Source organism: Ziziphus jujuba, chromosome 2, assembly GCF_031755915.1.
Source record: "Ziziphus jujuba cultivar Dongzao chromosome 2, ASM3175591v1".
Classification (NCBI taxonomy): Eukaryota; Viridiplantae; Streptophyta; class Magnoliopsida; order Rosales; family Rhamnaceae; genus Ziziphus; species Ziziphus jujuba.
This window is the reverse complement of record NC_083380.1, coordinates 14,051,982-14,079,121: the sequence shown is the minus strand read 5'-3', so window position 1 is coordinate 14,079,121 and position 27,140 is coordinate 14,051,982. Positions and strand designations below refer to the sequence as shown.

General features: G+C 31.8%; 3 protein-coding genes across 3 annotated transcripts; all 3 read right to left on the bottom strand.

Moving 5' to 3' along the window:
* Positions 1-1,650: 1,650 nt before the first annotated feature.
* On the bottom strand, positions 1,651-4,521 carry LOC125422615 (loganic acid O-methyltransferase-like). The gene is made up of 3 exons (XM_048474695.2): positions 4,471-4,521; positions 2,277-2,933; positions 1,651-2,010 (listed from the first exon to the last, which is right to left on the bottom strand). Exons 1-3 carry the CDS (start codon positions 4,519-4,521, stop codon positions 1,651-1,653), a joined length of 1,068 nt encoding a protein of 355 aa, XP_048330652.2.
* Positions 4,522-5,253: 732 nt separating this feature from the next.
* Positions 5,254-7,574, bottom strand: LOC132800578 (loganic acid O-methyltransferase-like). The gene is made up of 3 exons (XM_060814616.1): positions 7,426-7,574; positions 6,517-7,176; positions 5,254-5,886 (listed from the first exon to the last, which is right to left on the bottom strand). Exons 1-3 carry the CDS (start codon positions 7,516-7,518, stop codon positions 5,533-5,535), a joined length of 1,107 nt encoding a protein of 368 aa, XP_060670599.1. The 5' UTR covers positions 7,519-7,574; the 3' UTR covers positions 5,254-5,532.
* Positions 7,575-24,215: 16,641 nt separating this feature from the next.
* Positions 24,216-26,071, bottom strand: LOC107418682 (loganic acid O-methyltransferase-like). The gene is made up of 3 exons (XM_016027382.4): positions 25,997-26,071; positions 24,841-25,497; positions 24,216-24,575 (listed from the first exon to the last, which is right to left on the bottom strand). The coding sequence occupies exons 1-3, from the start codon at positions 26,069-26,071 to the stop codon at positions 24,216-24,218; spliced, it is 1,092 nt and encodes a 363-aa protein (XP_015882868.3).
* Between the last annotated feature and the right edge of the window lie 1,069 nt (positions 26,072-27,140).

The following is a 27,140-nucleotide window of genomic DNA, read 5'->3' as shown; positions in this document are numbered from 1 at the left end:
GCTCCCTCTCTCTGCATTTTTCCATCCCTCCCTTTCTTTCCTTCCAGTCTTCCACCCAACCAATCCCATTTTGTGTTTTTTTCATTTTTGCAATTAAAATTTTTTACTTTATATTAAAGTTCTATATTTTAAGGCATTAGAATCCATTATAATTAGAATTCTCTATTATTATTCTTTATGTCTAATTCAATTATCTATTTATTATTTATTTACTTAATTTTTGTTTCCCGCAATTTAATACTTTGGATTTGAGATGGCATGTCCCTACATTACAGAGACTATTAAATATTATTAAATATTACAACAGGTATTGAGCATTGTAAGCTAGAATTACGATCATCTCCGAGGATAGAGTAATGAAACTGTCTTTTGTCCCAAGTGGAAGAGTTTTTGTTCAATTACCTCTTCTAGCACCCTGGAAAGCCAATGGATAGCAGAAGAGGAATGAACAACGTTAATAGAAGCCTCGGAATTATGCGAAAATTGAAAGAAACCAGTAAACCTGTAGAATAGTAATCTTTGTCCCGGGGAGAAATGTGAAGAGCAAGTTGAAATCATTAGAGGCATGGTCATTAAAGAACATTAGGAATTCACGCATTTTGGAAGCAAAGCCTTCACTTTGGTACTTCGACTTCGCAGCTTCAATTATGTTTGCCACAGCTGCATGTAAAAGGTGCTTGAAGAAGCAAGATTTCCTATGTCAAGGTTTTCTGCAACTGCCTCGATCATAAGTTCTTTGGCAGAATCTATAGCTACTCTCTTCAAAAACAGAAAAGTGACATGTTTGTATTTTTTAGGGAATTAGTACATTCATCTTACTATTTTTGATACTTTCTTGTTTCACAACTATATATTTTTTCTATTTGTGGAACCAACATATGTAGAAAACCCACCAGAAAACCAAAAACTGTTTGAGAACTTCAAAAACTACTAGGAAGATTTTCCATAGTGACTGCCGTGTGATCTTTCTGAATTTAACAATCTATTTATATAAGAATAGAGAACAGCAAGTTATCAGCTGAGCTTGTAACTACTTGATGTTCAAAATTATATATATCCCAGTTTACTAAATCTATTTACTTTGTATATATAATTTGGCTATATATGATATCAATCAGTAAGTTCCAACACCAACATACACACACTTGCACACATACACGCGCACACACACACACATATATAGCTGCAGCATTGATTGAATTATTTTTCAAAACAAGTGACTTAATAAAAAGTTTACTATTACAGATTAACATAAGCCTGAGTATTGTTGATTGCTTTTCATCAAAGCAAAACACGTAAGAGTAACAAGATCATTTACGGTTCAAACATAGATATGCTATTCATTTCTATGGGGACTATCTAGTGACATAACCACATCCAATAAAAAATAATAAACAAATAAAACATAGAAATCCGATTTACCATGCACGCACTGTTCATCGGTTATGAGGTCAAACTCCAGACTAAACTATATATAAAAGGAAAAACTAGTTTCTTGCTATTTGGTTGGGAGAGAGAAAGTTGTTTGACAAAAATAGTATATGACCTCTTTATCAGGCTAAAAATCCATGTATGTTTCCTTTTTTTTTTTTTTTTTTTAATTACATGTACATATTTGAAAATATGTTCTTGGCTCTTTTTCACTAATGACTATGGGACCAAAGGAGAGATGTCTGCTTTGCGTTTAAGCACAACAAATAAGTCCATTCTTTTCCCAGATTCTAGCATAAAGGGGACCATTTCTTCTACTTTCTTATGGTACAAGTTAAAGAGCTCGTCTGTAATATCGCCTCCGAAATGCTGCTTGAGTCTTCCCTCCATACCAGCTCTCAGATGGGATGCAAAAATATGTGCATTAGGAAGATTTTTACTCACAAAAACTCCCCGAGCATTTTCTTTTCTCTCAATGCTAAAACATCCATTTCGTTCGACAGCAGCTTGGAATTCTTCAGGAGTTGGGACATAGTATGGTATGTTAAAGGAATCCACTTTCTCCTCACAAATAATTCCCTACACAAAGAGAATTAAAGTAAACATGTTATGCAACAATATTTTTGAACAAAAGATGCTTTGTCAATTATTGAATTGCATTTTTTTTTTCTTTTATAAAGTTGCCAAAGTTGGAGATTAGGATAGTTAAAACGGCCGTCATTTATAAGATCAAGGGTTATAGAAATTCTTAATCTTTAACTTTTGTTTTTGGATACTGTCAGATCATTTACGTAATAACTATCAAACGGAGCTGTTTATAGTTAAAGCAGTCCATGATTTTGTACCTTCTTAGCCACGTCCATAAGGCAAGAACCCAAAAGGTTGAAAAAAATATTTCCTAAAGGTTGAGAATGAAGAGTTCCTTTGGGGATGCTAGAAAAGATGAGTAACATCAACCCACCAAGCACAACCTCATGAGCCCTGGCTTGCAGGAATCGATCCGTGTCCTCATCATATTGAGCTTTATAAGCCCGGATTACTTCATCTCCGGAATTAGTGTAATGAATCCGTCCTCCATTCCAAGCTGGAGAGTTCTTGTTCATTACCTCTTTTGGTACCCTGGAAAGCCAATGGATGGAAGAAGAAGCATGCACAATGTGAAGAGAAACCTCCGGAAATATTCGACAATGGAAAGAGCCCGGCAAACCTGCAGCATAATATTCTCTATCCTTGGGGAGGGATGTGAAGAGGAAGTTGAAATCATTAGAGGTATGATCATTAAAGAAGACTTGAAATTCTGGGATTTTGGAAGCCGGGCTTTGGCTTTGATACTTCAACTTCACAGCTTCGATTATGTTTTCGACTGCTATAAATGTGTTAGGCCCAACTGAGCATCCCAAATCTGCACTGCAAAACGTATTTGAAGAAACAAGAGCTCCTATGTAGAGCTTTTCCGCAATCGCTTCATTTACAAGTTTTTTGGCAACATCTATATCTTCTCTCTAAGAAGACAAAAAACCGAGCAAATCTGCTAAGAAAATAACTAACTAAACTTAGTAACTTTTTCTCTTTCTAGTTTTACAGTTTTACTTGTTCTATTTTTGGCTCTAATAGAGTTTTATACTGATGGTTTCCAATTGAAGTTGAAAAAATACTAATGTATTTTCGAGAGAGATATCTACAAAAACAAAAGTTCTTTGAGAAGAACAATCAAGATTAGCGAAAATGGTTGCTCTTTCTCAGTTTCAGCAATCTCTTCTTGTAAGAATTCAGACAACCTAGTTATCAGCTGAGATTATGACCAGTTGACACCCATTACAAAGTTGATTTTTATTTCAACATAGCTTTTGTTAATTATTTCATAACCTATAGCAACCCTAAACCAAGCTTAAATATTACTATGTCATATCTTTCCATAAATATTTTGACAACTCTAATATAATTGACTTATATATATATATATAGAAATTAATAATCTATTGCGAACAATATTGCCAATGCAAGGTAGAAATGTGTAGACATATTAAATGCTAAAGGTACCACCTTACTAATGATTTAATACTAAAATCCTAGTTGAGCAAATAACAACTTTGTCACATCATTAGATATTTAACATAAAATGGGGATTCTGTTATCTTTATATATATATATATATATAGAGAGAGAGAGAGAGAGAGAGAGAGAGAGAGTTTTTCTATAGAAGACTTCATATTATGAGTTTTAAAAGCTTATTGTGAGCTTCATTTGTCAATTGATCACAACCAACAAAAAAAAAAAAAAAAAAGAGAAAATAGAAAAAAGATTTCTTTAATATTTTTAATTTGTATTTCTCCATCTTTGCTTTAGTAGTCTTGTTAATCTTTCATTCAACATGAAAACAACTTTCAATATTAAAAAATTTCATATTTGTCTTTATGGGTTAATTGGTATGTTATTTTTATATTGAATGTTGATTTTCACCTGATGAAAGATAAATAAGAATATTATAGCAAAATAAATTAAATGCAAATGAGAAATGAAAGATAAATCATGTCAATACAAGAAATTCAAACGACAGTTACAAACTATTGCCACTAAAATTATACTTGTGATAGAAAGAAAACTTTGTCATTAAAATTTGTGAGAAACAATATTAGTTTTTCACTCAAAGCCATAAAATTTGTAAGTAAATACTTTTTGTAATGCAGTGCTGTGACAAACTAGCTACAAACATATTCCATCACCAAAAACCTTTATAGTTACTAAAATTTTTACATATTTGTAGCATTCGGAGTTTTCATATTTGAAGCAAAGTCATTATAGCTTCATCACAAAAATGTATTAGTTACAAAATTGATTGCTTTCAGCGAAAAGGTTGTTTTATTGGTTACGGAAAACCCTTTGTAAAATATGGTTGTCACAAATACATACCTTCAGTGGCAATTACTAACCATTTTGCCATTAATGACTAAATTTGTTTTTGTGTGTTTTTTAGGGTTACTGACAAATGAAGCGCATAACTAGAAGCCTCTATAGAAAAGCTCAACTTTATATACATACATACAACCAGGCAAAATGTTCTTTATCTGATTCACCCAAGGCCCATGCCATAAAATTAGTGAAATCACCCTGTTATTAGTAATCCGCCATTAGCTTTCACCATATAGATGACTAAAAGCCTTTACAGAGAGAAAGAAAGGGAGCCTTCACGTGGTAAGAATGAAATCGAGAAAGAATTCGTGCTATAGATTTTAAATAGATATATATATATATATATATATAGAGAGAGAGAGAGAGAGAGAGAGAGAGAGATGTAAAAAGAAGGCCCGAGAGCCCAAAACTTGATCAAATCGGCTCCAAAAATACCAAATCCAAATCTAGCTTGAGTTGGATATGGTCTAAGCCCCAACCCGCTCAATTCTTATTTGATTGGACTCAGGCTATCGATTTTTTATGTAGATTCGGCCCAAAACCCGGCTCAATAAGTTATCCATTGGATCAGCCTGAAGCTTAGCTTAGTTAGCTATCACGTTATAATTTTATAATTTTTTTTATTTATTTTTATTCAATATATTATAAATATTTATTATATGTTAAATTGTATCCAGACCATTCCTTATCCCTTCAGTTAAATTAAGCCATGTCATTTTAATTTTAAAGTTAAGGCTTTGTTTGGTATGATGAAAAAGTAAAATGAAAGAAAAGGATGGATAGAAAAGTGGAAGGAAAGAAGATAAATTGGTTGTGTGGTCAGGATGAAGAAGAGAAAGGATGGAAAGTTAAAAGGGATAGTTTTTTTTATCTAAAACAGTCCCTCCAAATATTCTTTGCATTTTTAAATAATTAAGTAAAATAAAAATAATACATATACTTTATGAGTGTTACAAATTCCATTGTCCAATAACATATAGTACTTATTCACAAAAATGAGTGAAACCACATGTGGAACCCATAGATTCTACTCATATTTGTGGTCCCGGGTTCATGGAAAATTGGCTTTCTGAGCTCTATAAAAACTGCCACATTTATTTTTTGAACCAGATAAACAGCAAACTGAAACATAACATAATATAGAGAAGCATAAAGAAATTAGAAGCTAAGGTGACAAGAATTGGTAGCTAGCTAGTTTATTGCTTTGCGTTTAAGAAGGATAAAGAAAGCAAGTGCTTTCCCTGACTTGAAAATGGAGGGATTGTCTTCAATTTTCTTCTTATAAGTGTCAAACAGCACATCTAAGATTTCTTCACCAAAATGCTTCTTGATTTGCCCCTCCATGCCAGATCTTATATAAGATGCAAATTCTTGAGCATTAGTTATAGACAGAGAGTTATTTTCATCTGATCCCACATGATGTATGTCTTCAATTCTCTCAACGCTAAAACATCCATTTCTTTCAGCAGCTGCTTCCACTTCTTGGGGAGTCATGTGATATATTGGTATATTAAAGCTGTCCACTTTATCCTCACTTACAATTCCCTACACATGTATAGCAAAGATGTTAGGCATCTTATATACATCCAGTCAATTTCCTATCAAGATGATCTTATTAATTTTTTTTTTTTCATTCAAGACCTTTGTTATTAGTCCTTTATAAATATATATAGCAGGGTGTGGAGATTTATACTCAAGCTCAGTATCTGAGGAAAAGCCACTAGATTATCCCCTTAGAGACCACGTTAGCATCGTTAATTAAGTTGTATTCTGAAATTTATTCAAAAAAATCCAATATTAATTCCTCAAGATTTGGAGCATTTGACTTTTGTGCATATGTGAATTAAAAAAAGAAATTATGATTGGTCCTTGTGAATGGCTTTTTACAAGAGAAAGTATCATTTTGAATATAATACATAAGTTGACTAAAGTTTAACCAACAAATAGGATAAGACCAAAAAATAAAATAAAATGTCAAAGGAATACTGTAAAATCTTGATATGCATTAGAGCGAAAAAAAAAAATATATATATATATATATATCTAAAAGAGAGGAGGCTAGAGTAAAATATTTAACCCAAATCACTTTATCAAATCAATCAACATGATCATGTTTAGTATATGCTAGCTGAGACTATATTAAACTTAATGCAGATAAATTTTATATTTCCTTACCTTCTTTGCCAAGTCCATAAGGCAAGTTCCGAGAAGGTCTAAGATCATACCTCCATGACCTTGAGAATGATGAGTTCCATGGGAGATACCACCTACAACGATTACCAGCAATCCTCCATAAACAATCTCTTCTGCCCTGGCTTGCAGAAATTTCTCCATATCTCGATCAAACTGAGCTTTATAAGCTCGAACTACTTCGTCAGAAGAATATATGTAATAAATCCGGCCTTTATTCCAAGCAGGGGAGTTTTTGTTCATCACTTCTTTTGGTACTTCAGAACGGAAATGAATGGCAACAGAAGTATAGACAAAGTGAAGAGATGCCTTGGGAAACAAGCGACCATAGAAAGAGCCCGGAACACCTGCTGCATAATATGGCTTGTTCTGAGGAAGGGAAGTGAAGAGCAGGTTGAAATCATTTGAGGTATGATCGCTAAAGAAAACTTGAAACTCAGGGATTCGAGAATTCAGTTCTTGGTGTTTTTGGTACCTGGACTCGAATGCTTCAATTATGTTTTGCACTGCAAAAAATGTATTAGGTCCAACAGAGCAACCCAAATCTGCTATGCTCAAAGTTTTGGAAGAAAATAGGATTTCTTTATCAAAATTTTCTTCAATTGCCATCTTTATCAGTTCTTTGGCAGCATCTGTGGCTGCTCTCTGCAGAAGCAAAATTGAAAATGCATTTTAACCACCAGAAGATTGTTAGTATACATTGTGGTTTCATAAATGGCTAATTAATATTTTATGATTATACTATCTGATATGACTAGGAGATATACAACTACAACAACTCAAAGAGCTTCCTCCAGCAGTCATCAATGATGATATTTTATTTAAATAAAATAAACTTTACTTGAATCTAAATATATATATATATATATATATTATATATATCTATAAACACACCTGGGGTTTGGAGTTCTTGGTGTAGCTGTAGAGACCATTCCCACCTTTCATTGGATATGCTTCTTGCATCTCCTTGGTTTCCTCTGCTGCCATTTCTCTCTTTGAACTCTTTCTAAGAGGTAGGTAAGTATGAAATTATGAATGATGGTTCACAAAGTCACTACTTATAATCAATATTTGCTCAAGGATCTTGAAATTTGAAAAGTCATCTAAAAGCGACCTAATTATATATTTAAGTAATTTGGTCAATGTATATACACAGTGACAGCCAAAATGGGGAATCATTTTTTCTTTTCCATCCAACTCAAGGATTTGTTTTTTCGTTTTGGGTGAATAGGACATTATCATTTCGTAAACATATTTTCAAGATAGTCTGCTCCAACCAGAATAAAAATAATAGAAAATCAATTAACTAGTTTAGAAATAAAGTGGCAGAAATATTCAAGTTATGTATTTCATGAGAATTATTTTTGAAATTTTTCTTTAGATTTAATATTTTAATGGTGTACTTTTCGTTCCTTTCATAAAACAAAACAATTAGTCTCCCTTTCTATTATTATTATTAACAATATTCTTGGAGTCACATATTGCACGTATCAATCTCAGCATACGTAGTAACAACATTAACAATTGTATTGCATTAATTTAATTAATAATCTACAAAAGCCAAATTAATGCTGAAACTTCTAATCTGATTGCTAATTTTTTTTTATTTTCTATTTTTGGGACACATACTAATTAAATTGGGGTAAAGGATAAGATTTAATTAATAGTTTAGTAAATTATGTACCCCATGGCATCAGCATGACTTGAGTTTATGATATATTTTATTGTGTGGATCCTACTACAGTGCTGGCACAAGACTTTTTAAGGGCATGTACCAGTTAAGAAGGAGAATTGTATTAAAAAGTCAAAAATGGCAAAAAACATACATGAATTCCAAATCCGTTAAAAAATTGTTGGGCCCAGTATTTATCTTCTCCATAATAAACCCACACCTCTGGGTTTCGGGGTTCAGTCAGCGTCACTCCTTCGTTTTGATTTTATTTACTTATTCATATATATATATATATATATATATTTTGTCTTTTTGCTTTGCCAGGTCGTTTTTCAAGTATTTCAGCTTGTATTGGCATTTTCCATTTTAAAAGAGAAAAAATCGTTGATTTTCTTTTAGCCTTGTCACCTCTATTTCGGCTATAGTCTTCTCTCTCTCTCTCTCTCTCTCTCTCTCTCTCTCTCTCTCTCTCTTACCCTTTTTTCCTTTTGTCTTTTTTTTTTTTTATTGTTCTTGTTTTCATTTTTATTATTATTATTATTATTTATTTTTTTTTTTTGCCTTACCAAGTAGATGAATAGATCTGGATAAACCTTTTCAATGCTATTTAAAAAATATATATTTATATCATAATATTTTAGATAATGTAATTATTACTATGAATAATAATCAAAATTCAATCTAATATATTAAAAATGATGTACTTATTTAAAAAAATCCAATTATAATAATAAAAAATAATGATAAATTGGATAAATGATATGCCTTTGTGGTATGCTTTTATTGGGTAATCATAATAAGATTCAATAACTATAAAAAATTAAAATATTATTAATTTTCATTTTTTAATATATTTTAATTCTTTTAAAACTATTTTATTTTTTCATATAAATTGATTATTGATAATTTATTTAATATAGTAATAGAAAAAATTATATATATATATAATACATGTTTATTGTACAATTATACACTAAAGAAGGTGTATTCAATTTATAATTTGAAAGATTTTTAAAGTTTTTAAAAATTTAAAGGTATTTGATTAAGATTTTAAAAGACTTCTTACAAGTTTAATAATATTCAATTTAGATTTTGATGGATTTTATAAAACTCCATTAAAATCTAGATGTATTTAATTAGAACTTTGTAAAATTTTTTTGAAATGTGATCATATTTAAAAAGTTATTGATTTTAAAAAATTTTAAAAAATGATGAATTTTAATGGATTTAAAAGGATTTTAACAGTGAAATTGTAAAAAAAAATTATCAATATAAAATCCAGTTTTAAACCCAAAGATTTCATTGGATTCTTATAAAATTTTTATGAAGTCTCTAAAATTCCATAACAATCCATCAAATCTTTTAAAATTTATAATTCATTTTAAATCCATCAAATTTTAAATTGAATATATTCCTTTAAATATTGTTTAACTATAATATATAATAAATCAATAAAATACAGATTAATCAATATAGGTTAAAAACACAAGTTAATATAATTCTAGGCACCAAACGTACTCTCAACAATTTGACATCGGTAGTAATTGGTTGGCTACGGGTCTCTGGCCCAGCAATTTTTTTTTTCAATTTTTTTAATCTTGATTTTTGTAATTATACTTTAAAATTAATACTCCAAAATTGATATATTGAATAATTTCATTTATATAAACTGATTAATTAACTAATTATGTTAATTTTAAAATAAGTTAATGGACTTCATCATTTTTATTTTTTTTTTCACTTTGTCCCATGAAAAATTTAATGAAACCGTAATAACTAATATTACAAATTATGTATATATTTTTATTAAACACTCTCAATTATATTAAAGAGAAAAGATTATAATTTTTTTTGCTTTAATTTGGTTTTGTTAGAACATTACTTAAATTAATGCAATACTATGCTGAGATTGACATATGCAATCTCTGACTCCGACAATATTGTCAATAATAATAATTATATAATAACAATAAAATGCTATCAATTCAGGTCGTCCAGTATACATCTAGATAAAGAAATATTGAATTAGTAAAATTCTACGTCGGGAAGTTTCATTACTTATCAATAGTTTGACTATAATTCACCAATAAATAGTTTGACTATATCAACCAAAAATAAAACAAAATTAATTAATTAAAATTTTGCTCCATTAGTCATTATTGCCCAAGTCAAGCTAGAGCCTAGAGGGGACATGATGGAACGTCCACACTCTGCTAGTGCTAAAATCTTCTTTTATGTCCAACTTATATATGTTGGTAGTGTGCAGGATATAAAAACAACCATAGAGAATATTTGTTTTTGGGAATAAATGTAGCGCCGTTTGAGAGTTATGCTCTTTCAATCGTCAGCCTTCTATAAAATATCATATGATGTATCAATATATTTATCAAAAATATAATATTATTTAATTAATTAATATATTAATATAATTTAAAAATTAAACGATTACTGAACTAAATAAGTGTTAACTAAAAATAAAGAAAATTATAGCTGGTGGATAAGAATCACGGGGACTAAAGATAAGAATTACAGCTGCCATATTTGTAAAAATTTATCTTCCACATTCCTTGTAGAAACATGCGAGGCATTCCGGTCAATTGGGCTTTCATTGAATGATGCCATCACGATTTATTTGGGCTTGATGAGAAGATGCTGTTGTCCTTGCCTTTTGGCGTCATGTCTTGTTGCGTCAATGGACTTCTGAGTCTCTTAGTTAATGTGGTGCAGTAAAAAATTTATATATATATATATATATATATATATATAGATACGGAAATTCTATAATGAAAACGGTCCGAATGAGAACCGCAGTATTAGTGATGATTTTTTATAGTATTAAAGATAATTTTTTATAAAATCATCACCAATACTATAAAAAACTGTTACCAATACTGTGGTCCGAATGAAAACCGTCCGCAACATATACGGACTGTATATAGATATATTCCATATATAAACATACAATTTTTTTTTTATCATTTATAACAAATTCCTCCCACTTCATTTCAGTATTTCAAATTTACAATCTTTCAATTATAAGTTAATTCCACTTTATTAAAATTTTATTATATTATAAATAAAAAAATATTATTTATTACTACTTATAAATGATCAACATGGAACTTACATGACAAATAAAAATTTAAATCATTACTATTAAATAGTTTGTTTTTAAAATTTTAAAATAAAAATAATAAAATTAAATATTTAAATTAAATTTTATTACATATGATAATGATTGTTATCGATAATAATAAATAGTAAAATTTTACAAATATAATTTATATAATCTATTGAATAATAATTGCTTTAAAAGTTATCATTTCACCAACCAAATTTTAATTTTTAATTTTTAATTGAAATGCCACCTAATTTCAACACTTTAACGCATTAATATATTAAAACAAAAATGCAAATATTTTCAACCAAAAAAAAAAAAACAAAAAGACAAAAAGCAGATGTCACTCACGACACACATTTATTACCTCACCATTTTTTTTTTATTCATTTATTTTTATTATTTATTTGCTACAAAATACCTCGCCATATTTTCATTACTATAATTGGGGAATAATTCACAGATTTCTAGGACTCTTGTCTCTTTCTTGGGTGAAAATTTTTCTTCTTTCTTTATGTTGGTTTGAGTCTCGAGTCTCCTTTTTATTATTATTTAGATATTAGGGATAAGATTTAAATTCGAATCATTATTAGAAAAAATAATGATTTTTATTATTAAGCTGCTCCCATAAAGATATGTTAAAATAAATCAAACAAACAAATCTACAAGAAATTCTACCTTTTGGCTGTGCTCTCTCTAAATTAATGTTCATACTTCAAATATATATATATACAAAAATCTCTATATATTATTTGACATTTACCAAAAAAAAGAAAAAGAAAACAGAACTCTCTCAAACGATTAAAAACTTATAAGCTAAACAAAAATTATGTATACGACAACATAAAATTACCCTTATAAAAAAAATATAAAAATGTTAACATTTAAAATTGCATAAATGCTTATGCTGAATAAATTCATTTAGATAAAAATTAATACTTTTTAAAATTTTTTTAAGAATATTATTTTAATATTTAGAATAAAAAAAAAGTTTGGATTAAATCATTTGGAAAATAGTATAATAATTAATTGGTATGCCAATAGGGTAATTTTATCAAGTTAAAATAACTTTTAATATTTAAGGGAGCAATATGTTATACATAATAATAGTTAATGGGTTTGTTTGTTATTTTCATAGTTTAAGGAGGTTATTTGTAAATGTCAAACAATGTAGAAACATTTTCTATAATTTACCCTTTTTTTAGTGGCTTAAAATCATTTATAGCCACTTCTTTGTGTTTAATATTGAAATCACAGTTGTTTCCTGTTTCGTTTTGCAAATTTGAAAATAATTTACTTTCCCGTTTTTGTATGGTTCAATTATTCTTTGAGATATAAGAAAATTAATCAATTGTTAGCCGTATGATGTATTTTGCAGGGAAAATGTATAGAGGCTACTAACTAAAGAGCTATTGATCAATAAGAAAATTATTTTGAGAAACTTGAACTCAACAACTTTCCTTTTTTAATTAAACACGTTTAGATTGTTTGACCAAGGAGAAACTAACAACACTTTTCAATTGACTGATTTAGGGTGGCAATCCTGCAAAACATATATAAATGATTTTATGGATGCGAAACACAAGTTTGAACACCCAAGGACTCAATTATTCTGAGTTCCAAGTCTTCTTTAATGATCATATTGCAATAATTTCAAGTTAATGACTTTTTGTCATTAAGAAATGTCATAGCTAAATTACGTTTGGCCTCATATTGTGTTAATGGTGGAAAAAACACTTTACACAACAAATAATATTTAGTTTTAACCTATAGTTATTTGTGACATCCAGTGTGGATGGATATGGGGCACTGACAGGCTACCTGATGTCCAATTCCACATCATTCATGTGTAGATTAAGATATGATTCTAATCTAATGATAGTTACTCTCATAATGTCAAGGCCTTTTCAGAATGGTTTCAAACCTTGAAATTAAGCATGCTCAAGTGAGAGTAATCCAAGGATGGATAATCTTCTAGGAAACTCTAAACCAAAAAAAAAAAAAAAAGAAAAAAAGAAAAAAAAAACTCACACTGAGTGCGGTAGCTAAATTAGGAATACTATCGACAGAGGTTGATAGGTTACTATTGGAGGCGAGGTATTACCAATGGTATCAGAGCTCGTACCCAGTTGAAAGTGAGTTAGCGAGGATGCTGGATTCCAAGGGGGTGGATTATGACGACCAATGTGGGCAAGTGTAGGGCATTGGCATTCTACCTGGTGTCCAATCCCACATCGTCTGGATATAGATCAACATTGAAGCCTTTTCAATGTAGTTAATTTCAGGGTTTTAAAGAATACTGAAGTTAGGTATGTTCAAGCGAGAGTAGTCCAAAGATGGATGACCTCCTAGGAAGCTTTTTTTAAAAAAAAAAAAAAAAAAATCTCACACTTAGTATGGTGGCTAAATTGGGGATAATATGATACTTAGATAAAAGTAGTCAAAGAATGGATGATTGCGGTGGCTAAATTAAGGACAATATCAGCGAAGTAATAGATCTGTTAATGGAGGAGCAGTGTTACATTATTAGCCATGACATAGTAACATTGATTTTTTATTATTAATTTTTGGCCATAAAGTTTGGACTTTCTCATTACACTTTGTCTTCTTACCACATATATCATTTATGAGACTAAAGGAGAGGTGATTGCTTTGCATTTAAGCAAAACAAATAAGTCCATTCTTTCCCCGGATTCAAACGTATGGTGGCATTTCTTCTAGTGTCTTGTAGTACAAGTAAAAGAGCTCATCTATGATATCGTCTCTGAATTGTAGCCTAATTAGTCCCTCAATAGCAGCTCTCATGTGAGATGCAGCTTGATGGGCATTGGAAAGAAATCTATTTACGAACACTCCTTGTTCAAATTCTTTTCTTTCTATGCTAAAGTATCCATTTTGTTCAACAACAGCTTTAAATTCTTTAGAACAAGGGAAATACACTGCTATGTTAAAAGGAATCAACTTTCTCCTCGCAAATAGGCCCCTGCACATATGCACACATACATGCGCATGCAAAACAGATACATTATGCAACAATAGTTAGTTCAGACTAAAGATGCACTATCAATTATTGAATTGCTTTGGAGTACTTGAGATAGCTAAAATGGTTTGCATTTATAGTACAAATAATTATTAAAAATCTTTTATCTTTCACTTTTTGTAGCACAGTATTAAACACGAAGCAATTTATGATACTATACCTTTTTAGTAATGTCCATAAAGCAGGATCCTACAAGGTTAAATCATCAATTTTCAATAGATTGAGAATGAGAAGTTCCATTGAGATGCTAGGAAAAATGAGTACCATCAAGCCACCACAACAACCTTGTTAGAGAATAATGGCAAGTGTTAGCCATGAAACATGCAAACCCGAGACCAAGGCAAGGTAAAAGCTTAAATGCCTTGGCCGAAATAATTAACCTAGTTTGTTTCATATTTGGCTTCTATTTTTAATTCTAACAAATTGTGTAATCTAGGCTAGATAAGTTGGTGCACAAAGACACCAGAATATGTTGTTTAAAGTATACTAGCCAAATTAGGGTTTAGAAAAAACCAAGCACCTAGATGACATGGAAAGCACCTTAGTGACAAGGATGGTGATATGGAAGCTACTTGGTGACATGGAGCTTTACCATTCAACCTCTCTCTCAACCAATGCATGAAAGGACATGTGTCATCATGCATAAGGAATATTTCACATGAAGCAACTAATGAGGCAGCAACACTTGTCAACCAACCATGATGCATGTGGCAAAGTTACTTTACACATGTGGTTTTGTTTTACCATGAAGGACTTGTTTGTATTGGTCTTTAAAACCGGTCATGGTGTGCTTTTACACCTATTTTGTATGCTATAAATATGTATTACATTTCAATGAATGAATATGTTGAATTTTGGAGAAATATACCTTAGTTTCCATTTGAAACCAAGAGAACACTAAAACCGGCCTTATTACAATTTTTCCAGCAACTTATTCCATCAAAGCCGAGATATACCTTCACTCCAAATCAATTTCAATCCTTCATACCTTGTTTTATTTTGATTAACCTTGCCCTCATTCTTTCAAATTGGTATCAGAGCCTTCTTTCATCAATCTCTCAACAAAAACCGATTCAAAACTCACAAAACACCAACCGGTTTAAATGGCTTCCTCACATTTTTCAACACCTTCATCTCCCATGTTTGATGACCACAACCATTCTATTTGGGTAGTCAAAATGAGATCTTATCTTCAAGCTTATGACCTTTGGGAGCTTGTTGAAATTGATTATGAGGTAGAACTATTGAGAGCAGGTGCTACTGTGAATCAAATCAAACTTCATAGTGAAGAAAATGCAAGACATTACAAAACTCTCACAGCAATACAAGCTGCTGTGATCGATGACATCTTCACTAGAATTATGACTTGTAAAATTCCTAGACAAGCATGGGAAAAGCTTCAAGAGGAGTTCCAAGGAAGTACAAGATCAAGTAAGATGCAGCTGCTTAACCTTAGAAGAGAATTAAAAAAATTTGAAGATGTTGGAGCATGAAACCGTGAAGGAGTTTTCCAACAAACTTATGAAGATTGTCAACCAAATCCGGTTGCATGGTGAGTTTTTTCCAGATCAAAGGATTGTTGAAAAGATCCTTATATGCCTTCCAGAGAAGTATGAAGCAAATATCTCAACTTTAGCGGAGACAAGAGACCTTACACAACTCACAGTTGCTGAATTGATCAATGCCTTGCAAGGCACGGAACAAAGGAGGAGTCTTCAGCTACAAGGTGTATGAAGCACAGGTGAAGCAGCCCTTGCAGTACATAACAAAGGTAAATCAATCCAGTAACGAAGGCCTTTCTAGAGGCAAAATAGAGGCAAGGAGACAACAAACCAAAGAGAGAACAAGATGACATATGGTCCTTGCATAATTTGCAAAAAGTAAGGACACACGGCTAAGATATGCTGGTGGAGACCAAATGCTCAATGCAAAATTTTTTAAGCAATTTGGTCACATGGAAAGAGTTTGCAAGCAAAAAAACCAAAGACAAGAAGCTAGACATACTCATGAACCCGAAGAGGCAAGTGGTGAGCACGCACATACCTTCACAGCAACTTGCAACCTTGCAAGCTCAATAAAAGACTCATGGATCATAGACAGTGGGTGCACAAATCACATGTACAACAACCGTGACTTGTTAGTCAAGTTTAACCCTAGAATTGTAATAAAAATTAGGACAACAAATGGACAAATCATGGAGACACAAGGAAAAAGAGATTTGGTCATTAAAACACCAAAAGGTACAATTCAAATTACCAATGTTTTATTTGTACCAAATCTGTTCAAAAATTTACTTAGGGTACCTCAACTTATGAAAAAAGGATATACTTTGAAGTTCTTAGATAAATGTTATGAAATATGTAAGGATGAAGAAATTGTATTACTTGTCCATATGAAAGATAATAGCCTTGTAATTGATTTTAATCAACAAAATCAAATGGCTATGAATACCAAAATTCATGAAGAATCAAAGCTATGGCATAGAAGGTTCGGACACTACAAGTATACCACCATGAAGCAGATGCATACTCAACAAATTGTTGAGAACTCACCACAAATCCATGGAGATGATGATGTTTTCCAAATATGTCAACTTGGCAAAATCAAAATACAACCATTTCCTTTGACTACAATCAGCAAGGCAAAGGAAAAATTACAATTGATGCATTCGGATTTATGTGGACCTATGAATGAAGCAACACATGCTGGGAGGAGGCATTTTATCATCTTTATTGATGATTATTCAAGGAAGTGCTTGATCTACTTCCTCAAACAAAAGTCAGAAGCAGCGGCCACATTTGAAGAGTTCAAAACACTTGTTGAAAATCAAGCACAAACAACCATCAAGGTAATTAGAACCAACAATGGTGGAGAGTACATATCCAAAACTTTCCAAGATATTTGCAAGACAAATGGTATCATATATCAACTCACCACTCCATACACACCACAAAAAAATGGAGTAAGTGAAAGGAAGAATAGAACAATCATGGAGATGTCAAGATGCTTGCTATTTGATAAGTGATTAACAAAGAAATTTTGGGCCGAAGCAGCTAATACAAGTGTATACCTCCTAAACTGACTTTCAAGTAAGGAAACTGAATCCAAAACACTAAATGAATTATGGTATGGCTTTAAACCTTCAATTGCTCACTTAAAAGTCTTTGGAAGTATTTGTTACATGCATGTCCATGACTCCAAAAGAACCAAACTTGATAAGAAAGCAAGTATTGGTGTTCTTGTAGGTTATAGCTCGGTTTCAAAGGGCTATAAAATCTTTGGTGTATCTAAGATGCAGGTTGTTGTCTCTAGAAATGTTATTGTAGATGAGAACTCATATTGGAATTAGAAGGAGCATAAAGTGGAAGATAACACTTATATTCAATTAAGAACTCCTTCCACCTATCAAAGAGATTTTGATGTTGAAAATAATGATGAAGATGATGATGACCCGGCCAATGAAGATTATGTGGGCAAGAGAGGCACAAATCAATTGAAGAACTTTATACAAGTGCAAGGATGGCAACATCTGATCCTACAACATATAGTGATGCTTCACAACACAAAGAATGGCAAGCTGCAATGGAGGAGGAGCTTCACATGATTGACAAGAACAAAACTTGGAGTTTGGTGCCGAGACCAAAGAAAGGACATGTGATAGGTGTCAAATGGATCTTTAGAACCAAACTAAATCCTAATGGCACCTTGAACAAACACAAAGCAAGGCTGGTTGTCAAAGGCTATGTTCCACAATATGGTGTAGACTATATGGAGACTTTTGCACCGGTGGCAAGACATGAAACCATTCGACTTCTACTTGCATATGTAGCCAATAGATCATGGAAAATATACCATTTGGATGTAAAATCAGCTTTTCTAAATAGTATATTAGAAGAAGAGGTATATGTTGAGCAACCTGAAGGATTTATCATAGAAGGAGAGGAGGAGAAAGTGTACAAGCTTTATAAAGTTTTGTAACGGCTCAAAGGAGATCCAAGAGCTAGAATTGATGACTACTTCACTCATGAAGGCTTTTCTAGAAGTGATAATGAGCCAACCCTCTACATCAAAGCTAACACACATGAAGATGCAATGGTAATCTCTCTTTATGTAGATGATTTGCTCATAATAGGTTGCAATACCAAAGGCATTCAAGAATTCAAAGACAAAGTGAAAGAAACCTTCAAGATGTCCGACCTTGGTTTGATGAATTACTTTCTAGGATTGGAGATCAAGCAAACATGTAAAGGTATAATTTTATCTTAAGAACAATATACTTTGAATTTGCTTGATAAGTTCCAACTAGAAAATGCAAAGACTGTTGATACACCAATGATACAAAATGCCAACTTCAAACGTGAGGATGGAAGTGAGAAAGTGAATGCTTCGGTTTATAGAAGCTTAATTGGAAGCTTGCTTTATTTGTGTGCTTCAAGACCTGACATTATGTATACTGTAAGTATGCTATCAAGGTACATGAGTGCACCATCACAAAATCATTACCAAGCTGCAAAAAGAGTCATACGGTATGTAAAAGGCATGGCCAACCTTGGAATTCTATACAAGCATGGCAACATGTGTGAGTTGGTTGGCTATTGTGATAGTGATTGGACAGGTAGCTTGGGAGACATGAAGAACACCTCTGGATACCTGTTTATGTTTGATTTAGGTCTATTTTCATGGAGCTCACACAAGCAAGGAACCACGGTACAATCAAAAGTAGAAGCTTAATACATCTCAGCAGCTGCTACATCAAACCAAGCAATTTGGCTAAGGAAATTGCTTGATGACTTAGGTTGCAAGCAAACAAATGCAACCACCATGTATTGTGACAATACTTCAGCCATAGCCATCACCAAAAATCCAGTACAACACAGAAGAACCAAGCACATCCCTGTGAAGTACCATAGCATCCGTGAGGCTGAAAGAAACAAAGAAATCAGTTTGATGCATTGTTCAACACAAGACCAGCTGGCCGACATTCTTATAAAACCATTGCCAAAAGAAAGACTTCAAATGCTTAGGAGTCTTCTTCACATCATACCTAACATTGCCAAGGAGGAGTGTTAGAGAATTATGGCAAGTGTTAGCCATGAAACATGCAAACCCGAAACCAAGGCAAGGTAAAAGCTTAAATGCCTTGGCCAAAATCATTAACCTAGTTTGTTTCATATTTGGCTTCGATTTTTAATTCTAGCAAATTGTGTAATCTAGGCTAGACAAGTTGGTGCACAAAGATACCAAAATATGTTGTTTAAAGTATACTAGCCAAATTAGGATTTAGGAAAAACCAAGCACCTAGATGACATGGAAAGCACCTTGGTGACAAGGATGGTGACATGCAAGCTACTTGGTGACATGGAGCTTTATCATTCGGCCTCTCTCTCAACCAATGCATGAAAGGACATGTGTCATCATGCATGAGGACTACTTCACCATGAAGCAACTAATGAGGCAGCAACACTTGTCAACCAACCATGATGCATGTGGCAAAGTTACTTTACATATGTGGTTTTGCTTCACCATGAAGGACTTGTTTGTATTGGTCCTTAAAACCGGTCATGGTGTGCTTTCACACCTATTTTGTATGCTATAAATATGTATTACATTTCAATGAATGAATATATTGAATTTTGGAGAAATATACCTTAGTTTCCATTTGAAACCAAGAGAACACTAAAATTGGCTTTGTTACAATTTTTCCAGCAACTTATTACATCAAAGTCAAGATACACCTTCACTCCAAATCAATTTCAATCCTTCATACCTTGTTTTCTTTTGATTAACCTTGCCCTCATTCTTTCAAACCTCATGTGCTTGGCTTGGGAGAATTGCTCGATGTCCTTATGGTATTGTTTGTATGAGATAATATACATATTTAGATAAATTCACTATTCTAATATATATGAGAAGATATTTGATGGTATTTATCTAGAAGTAATTCATGAAGAAAACATATTTTTGAAATTAGATAAACATCGATATATTGGAAGTTCTATTGGTTGAAAAGAGGTGAAAATTTTAGATAAATATAAATTCATTAATAATTTGGAATTTTTATCAAGATGTGATTTATCTTGTCAAGCCTATTACTTATTTGGAACCTTCTTTTGGTTCTTATATAAAGGAGGTTCAAGCTTCATTTTGAGGATACCTCAAAATCTCCACAAAATATCTTTGCAGTAATTCTTTCATTTTATTCATCAATTCTTCAAGTCTTCAGCTTAGTTTTTCAAGTTCCAAGTTCTGGTTTATTTATTTCATTGTCATTTTGATCCATTTATTTTAAAGTCAAGGTCCATTTTGTGTTTATTTTATTTTTGCCATTAAAAATTTTAAATTTATATTAAAGTCTATTATTTAAGGCATTAGAAGCCATTATAATAGGAATTCTCTATGGTTCTCTTTTTCTAATTCAATTGTCTAATTATTATTTATTTTATTTAATTTTTATTTTTCTCAATTTAATATTTTGGATTGAGGTGGCACTCCCGTATATTACTGACACAATTAAATAGTGCAACATATCTTTTTGCCACGTCTACTTGGACCATACAAATCTTTCTGGCAAGATCATGGACACAAGGAACACATATACAAATAACATACTAGCTGTTTTGCCTTCTACTCTGCCTGCTTCTCACGTTATTCCTACTGATAGGCCCAATCCACCCTATATGCCTCCTTAGGCAAGAAACTTAACTCAAGCTGCAGGACATAATGCTGATAATTGGAAATATAGCAATGATCAATAGTACCAACATCACCAAGCGGAACATCAAAGCCAACATTGGAGGAACAACCCTGTATTTGATCTTCACTTGTACTAAGATCTAGGAAATCAACAATGGCCTGGGCATTGATCATGACACTATTGAGAAAATGATTCGGGAAGCTAATGGTCTTGCATATAGACATATTGGTCGACCTGTTTATAGGAAGCCATATTCAGATTACATTGACAGATTGAAATGTCCAAAGAACTTCAAAACCTTTCGACTTTGCCTTTTTCTTAAGAGAAGAGAATCATCAATGGTCAAGTACATTGGCCGCTTTACTATACAAAATTTTGCCTTGCTAAAAGACATTAGCAAAACTTTTTTGGCAATATTATTTAGAGGGAAAAAAAAAGAAAAAAAAAAAAAGAGAACTTCCATGTACTATTCCATAAATAAATAAAACTCACTAGAAGTTAGCACACAATATAGTGTTTGGACTTTGGTCCATAAAATTGAAAAAAAAATAAAAGATAATAATAGTTTCAATAAGGTTCTATTTGGAAAGTGTTAAAGTTGAAGGAGTAATTGATTTTTGGAATTTAGTTTTTCAGGATTTAGTTTTCTGAGAATTAATTTTTTTCTTGATCTATTTGATGAGTAATAGGAAAGTTGGAATCTATAAATAATTAAATTTAATATTGTATAATAAATTAAGGATAAATATGTATTTTAAAAAAAAATTAAAACTAATTTATTTGGAAATGATACCTATATAGGTGGGAAAAATTTTCACACATATATTTCTACATTTGTGGGAATCTAATTTTCTGAATCTATACTTTTCCACCTTACAATAAACATCCAAACAAAAAAAAAATCATTATTTTCCCAAAAGAATTAGATTTATACTAAATTCACCTTTATCCAAAGATACCGTAAGTGGAAAGTAGAAAAATAATTTTAATTATTTGATTCATGGGCACAGTATACACTTCCACTAATCCCTCCACTTATGAAGGGATTGTTTTGGATGAAAAGGTACCTCTTATCCATTCCATCTTTCCTATTTTCCATTCTAAGCAAACAATGGATTTGCTCCCTCTCTCTCCATTTTTCCATCCCTCCCTTTCTTTCCTTCCAGTCTTCCACCCAACCAATCCCATTTTGTTTTTTTTTCATTTTTGCAATTAAAATTTTTTATTTTATATTAAAGTTCTATATTTTAAGGCATTAGAATCCATTATAATTAGAGTTCTCTATTATTATTCTTTATTTCTAATTCAATTATCTATTTATTATTTATTTACTTAATTTTTGTTTCCCGCAATTTAATACTTTGGATTTGAGATGGCATGTCCCTACATTACAGAGACTATTAAATATTATTAAATATTACAACAGGTATTGAGCATTGTAAGCTAGAATTACGATCATCTCCGAAGATAGAGTAATGAATCTGTCTTTTGTCCCATGTGGAAGAGTTTTTGTTCAATTAACTCTTATAGCACCCTGGAAAGCCAATGGATAGCAGAAGAGGAATGAACAACGTTAATAGAAGCCTCGGAATTATGCGAAAATTGAAAGAAACCAGTAAACCTGCAGAATAGTAATCTTTGTCCCAGGGAGAAATGTGAAGAGCAAGTTGAAATCATTAGAGGCATGGTCATTAAAGAACATTAGGAATTCAGGCATTTTGGAAGCAAAGCCTTCACTTTGGTACTTCGACTTCGCAGCTTCAATTATGTTTGCCGCAGCTGCATGCAAAAGGTGCTTGAAGAAGCAAGATTTCCTATCTCAAGGTTTTCTGCAACTGCCTCGATGATAAGTTCTTTGGCAGAATCTATAGCTACTCTCTTCAAAAACAGAAAAGTGACATGTTTGTATTTTTTAGGGAATTAGTACATTCATCTTACTATTTTTGATACTTTCTTGTTTCACAACTATATATATTTTCTGTTTGTGGAACCAACATATGTAGAAAACCCACCAGAAAACCAAAAACTGTTTGAGAACATCAAAAACTACTAGGAAGATTTTCCATAGTGACTGCCGTGCGATCTTTCTGAATTTAGCAATCTATTTATATAAGAATAGAGAACAGCAAGTTATCAGCTGAGCTTGTAACTACTTGATGTTCAAAATTATATATATCCCAGTTTACTAAATCTATTTACTTTGTATATATAATTTGGCTATATATGATATCAATCAATAAGTTTAGTAATCAGCCTTTGGGGTTTAAGATTAAATAAATAGAAAATTCATGGAGATAATTTTAGTCAACCATAATCATAAACAAAAAAGTATGCAGAAATATTTTAACTTTATCGTTATGTGATAATCAACAAGTACCTGGAGAGAGAAGAATTTTTGGCATCGCTATGGAGTCCATCTCCACCTTTCATTGGATACGCTTCAGAGAACTCCATGCTTAATTTTCCTTTGGTGTTATTTTCCCTAAGTTGCATTATTTGATTCCAAGAAAGCTATTAGTTATGGTAGTCCAATATTCATCTGGATAAAGAAATGAATTTCTAATTTTCTCTCGGGGCAGTTTTTATTAGTTATCAATAGTTTGACTACCGATCAATAAAAAATAAAAATAAAAATAAAAAAAATAGTTCTAACACCAACATACACACACACGCACACACACACACATATATAGCTGCAGCATTGATTGAATTATTTTTCAAAACAAGTGACTTAATAAAAAGTTTACTATTACAGATTAACATAAGCCTGAGTATTGTTGATTGCTTTTCATCGAAGCAAAACACGTAAGAGTAACAAGATCATTTACGGTTCAAACATAGATATGCTATTCATTTCTATGGGGACTATCTAGTGACATAACCACCTCCAATAAAAAATAATAAACAAATAAAACATAGAAATCCGATTTACCATGCACGCACTGTTCATCGGTTATGAGGTCAAACTCCAGACCAAACTATATATAAAAGGAAAAACTAGTTTCTTGCTATTTGGTTGGGAGAGAGAAAGTTGTTTGACAAAAATAGTATATGACCTCTTTATCAGGCTAAAAATCCATGTATGTTTCCTTTTTTATTTTTTATTTTTAATTACATGTACATATTTGAAAATATGTTCTTGGCCCTTTTTCACTAATGACTATGGGACCAAAGGAGAGATGTCTGCTTTGCGTTTAAGCAGAACAAATAAGTCCATTCTTTTCCCAGATTCTAGCATAAAGGGGACCATTTCTTCTACTTTCTTGTGGTACAAGTTAAAGAGCTCGTCTATAATATCGCCTCCGAAATGCTGCTTGAGTCTTCCCTCCATACCAGCTCTCAGATGGGATGCAAAAATATGTGCATTAGGAAGATTTTTACTCACAAAAACTCCCCGAGCATTTTCTTTTCTCTCAATGCTAAAACATCCATTTCGTTCGACAGCAGCTTCGAATTCTTCAGGAGTTGGGACATAGTATGGTATGTTAAAGGAATCCACTTTCTCTTCACAAATAATTCCCTACACAAAGAGAATTAAAGTAAACATGTTATGCAACAATATTTTTGAACAAAAGATGCTTTGTCAATTATTGAATTGCATTTTTTTTTCTTTTATAAAGTTGCCAAAGTTGGAGATTACGATAGTTAAAACGGCCGTCATTTATAGGATCAAGGATTATAGAAATTCTTAATCTTTAACTTTTGTTTTTGGACACTGTCAGATCATTTACGTAATAACTATCAAACGGAGCTGTTTATAGTTAAAGCAGTCCATGATTTTGTACCTTCTTAGCCATGTCCATAAGGCAAGAACCCAAAAGGTGGAAAAAAATATTTTCTAAAGGTTGAGAATGAAGAGTTCCGTTGGGGATGCTAGAAAAGATGAGTAACATCAACCCACCAAACACAACCTCATGAGCCCTGGCTTGCAGGAATCGATCCGTGTCCTCATCATATTGAGCTTTATAAGCCCGGATTACTTCATCTGCGGAATTAGTGTAATGAATCCGTCCTCCATTCCAAGCTGGAGAGTTCTTGTTCATTACCTCTTTTGGTACCCTGGAAAGCCAATGGATGGAAGAAGAAGCATGCACAATGTGAAGAGAAGCCTCCGGAAATATTCGACAATGGAAAGAGCCCGGCAAACCTACAACATAATATTCTCTATCCTTAGAGAGGGATGTGAAGAGGAAGTTGAAATCATTAGAGGCATGATCATTAAAGAAGACTTGAAATTCTGGGATTTTGGAAGCCGGGCTTTGGCTTTGATACTTCAACTTCACAGCTTCGATTATGTTTTCAACTGCTATAAATGTGTTAGGCCCAACTGAGCATCCCAAATCTGCAATGCAAAAGGTTTTTGAAGAAACAAGAGCTCCTATGTCGAGCTTTTCCGCAATTGCTTCATTTACAAGTTTTTTGGCAACATCTATAGCTTCTCTCTGAGAAAACAAAAAACCGAGCAAATCTGCTAAGAAAATAACTAACTAAACTTAGTAACTTTATCTCTTTCTAGTTTTACAGTTTTACTTGTTCTATTTTTGGATCTAATAGAGTTTTATACTGATGGTTTCCAATTGAAGTTGAAAAAATACTAATGTATTTTCTAGAGAGATATCTACAAAAACAAAAGTTCTTTGAGGTGAACAATCAAGATTAGCCAAAATGGTTGCTTTTTCTCAGTTTCAGCAATTTCTTCTTGTAAGAATTCAGACAACCTAGTTATCAGCTGAGATTATGACTGGTTGACACCCAATTTACCAAAATTTGCTAGCTATTTTTAGTAATCTAACTGCTTTATCATTTGGGTTTAAGATAAATTCAAATAACCAGAAAATTCATGAAAATAAAGCGAACGAGATAATTTTAATCTAAGATTATAAGACCTAGAGGACCAATCTCAAGCTTCATGCTATCTTGAAAAAATAATAGGAAGTATACCTGGAGAGAGGAATTGTTAGCATAGCCATGGATGCCGTCTCCACCTTTCATTGGAATTTCTTCAGAGAATTCCATGGCTTACAATGCTGTAAATTTTTTTGTCCAAGTGGTTTTATTATACAACTTCGATTCAGAATTCACCTTTTTTCACAAGAGAAGGAAACGTCGACGTATGAAAGAGAGCCATGATAAAGTCTTCCTAATCTGTCATAGTCCTTGAAAAAGTTGATGGTTTATTTTTCTCAAGTACAAATTAAATACGATTTTGACAATTCAGTGAATATTGCAATGGCGAACCAAAAGTACAAAAATAAGAAGACTAGATGATAAAGTCAATACTAATCTGTCAAAGTCGTTGAAAAAGTTGATCATTTATTTTGTGAAGAACTTTCTACAACTTTGAAAATTCAGTAAATAGTGGAACAGTAACCAATAGTGCAAAAATAGGTGTGATCATATGACACGCAATCTTATATGTTAACTTTACAGTTCTACATGCTTAGAACTCTTTGAAGTATTGGAACAAACCAAAGCATGACAAGAGCAAGTTGAAATCATTTGAGGCACGACCGTTAAAGAAGACTAGAAATTCTTTGATAAGGGAAGTTGAGGCCTTGGCTTTGGTCAGAGCTTCAATTATTTTATCCACTGCTGCAAGAGTAGATTTGGTATAAGGATGGTATCATATTAATTGCTGTATGAATTGTATTGTATTAAACTATATATACTATTTTTTTTTTTTTGGACAATTTGATTAATATTTTTGGTTAACTATTATTTCAAAATTGCTATAAGTTACAAAATTAAAATTTGAGTGTTTGGTTAAAAAAAATACTCAATTGTTATAATGGTAATTAATATATGGATGATTATTTCCTTATATATATATACATATATATATATATACTACATTATTAGAGTATAGAGAAATTTTATTATAAGTTGAGGAAGATAATATTAATTTTAATTTTAAAATTTTGATTAAGATAGAAAGAGAATTTGAGGAACTATGCTGGTTACTTATCAGATTCTAACTTAGGAAGAGGTAAATTAGTAAAAAATTTAGGTACAACCAATAAAAGATAAAAAATTGCACACGTTTTCAATTAATTATTTCAATTTAGAACCATATATATTTAGATAT

Excerpts from the sequence above, each read along its gene's own strand:
- LOC125422615 (XM_048474695.2), bottom strand. The coding sequence starts at position 4,521 with ATGGCATGGGCCTTGGGTGAATCAGATAAAGAACATTTTGCCTGGTTG. Across the intron at positions 2,934-4,470 it reads AACATTTTGCCTGGTTGTAT|AGAGAAGATATAGATGTTGC; the intron begins GTATGTATATAA and ends TTGTCTTCTTAG. Across the intron at positions 2,011-2,276 it reads TTATGGACGTGGCTAAGAAG|GGAATTATTTGTGAGGAGAA; the intron begins GTACAAAATCAT and ends CTCTTTGTGTAG.
- LOC132800578 (XM_060814616.1), bottom strand. The coding sequence starts at position 7,518 with ATGGCAGCAGAGGAAACCAAGGAGATGCAAGAAGCATATCCAATGAAA. Across the intron at positions 7,177-7,425 it reads CCAAGAACTCCAAACCCCAG|AGAGCAGCCACAGATGCTGC; the intron begins GTGTGTTTATAG and ends TTGCTTCTGCAG. Across the intron at positions 5,887-6,516 it reads TTATGGACTTGGCAAAGAAG|GGAATTGTAAGTGAGGATAA; the intron begins GTAAGGAAATAT and ends ATACATGTGTAG.
- LOC107418682 (XM_016027382.4), bottom strand. The coding sequence starts at position 26,071 with ATGGAATTCTCTGAAGAAATTCCAATGAAAGGTGGAGACGGCATCCAT. Across the intron at positions 25,498-25,996 it reads CTAACAATTCCTCTCTCCAG|AGAGAAGCTATAGATGTTGC; the intron begins GTATACTTCCTA and ends TTGTTTTCTCAG. Across the intron at positions 24,576-24,840 it reads TTATGGACATGGCTAAGAAG|GGAATTATTTGTGAAGAGAA; the intron begins GTACAAAATCAT and ends CTCTTTGTGTAG.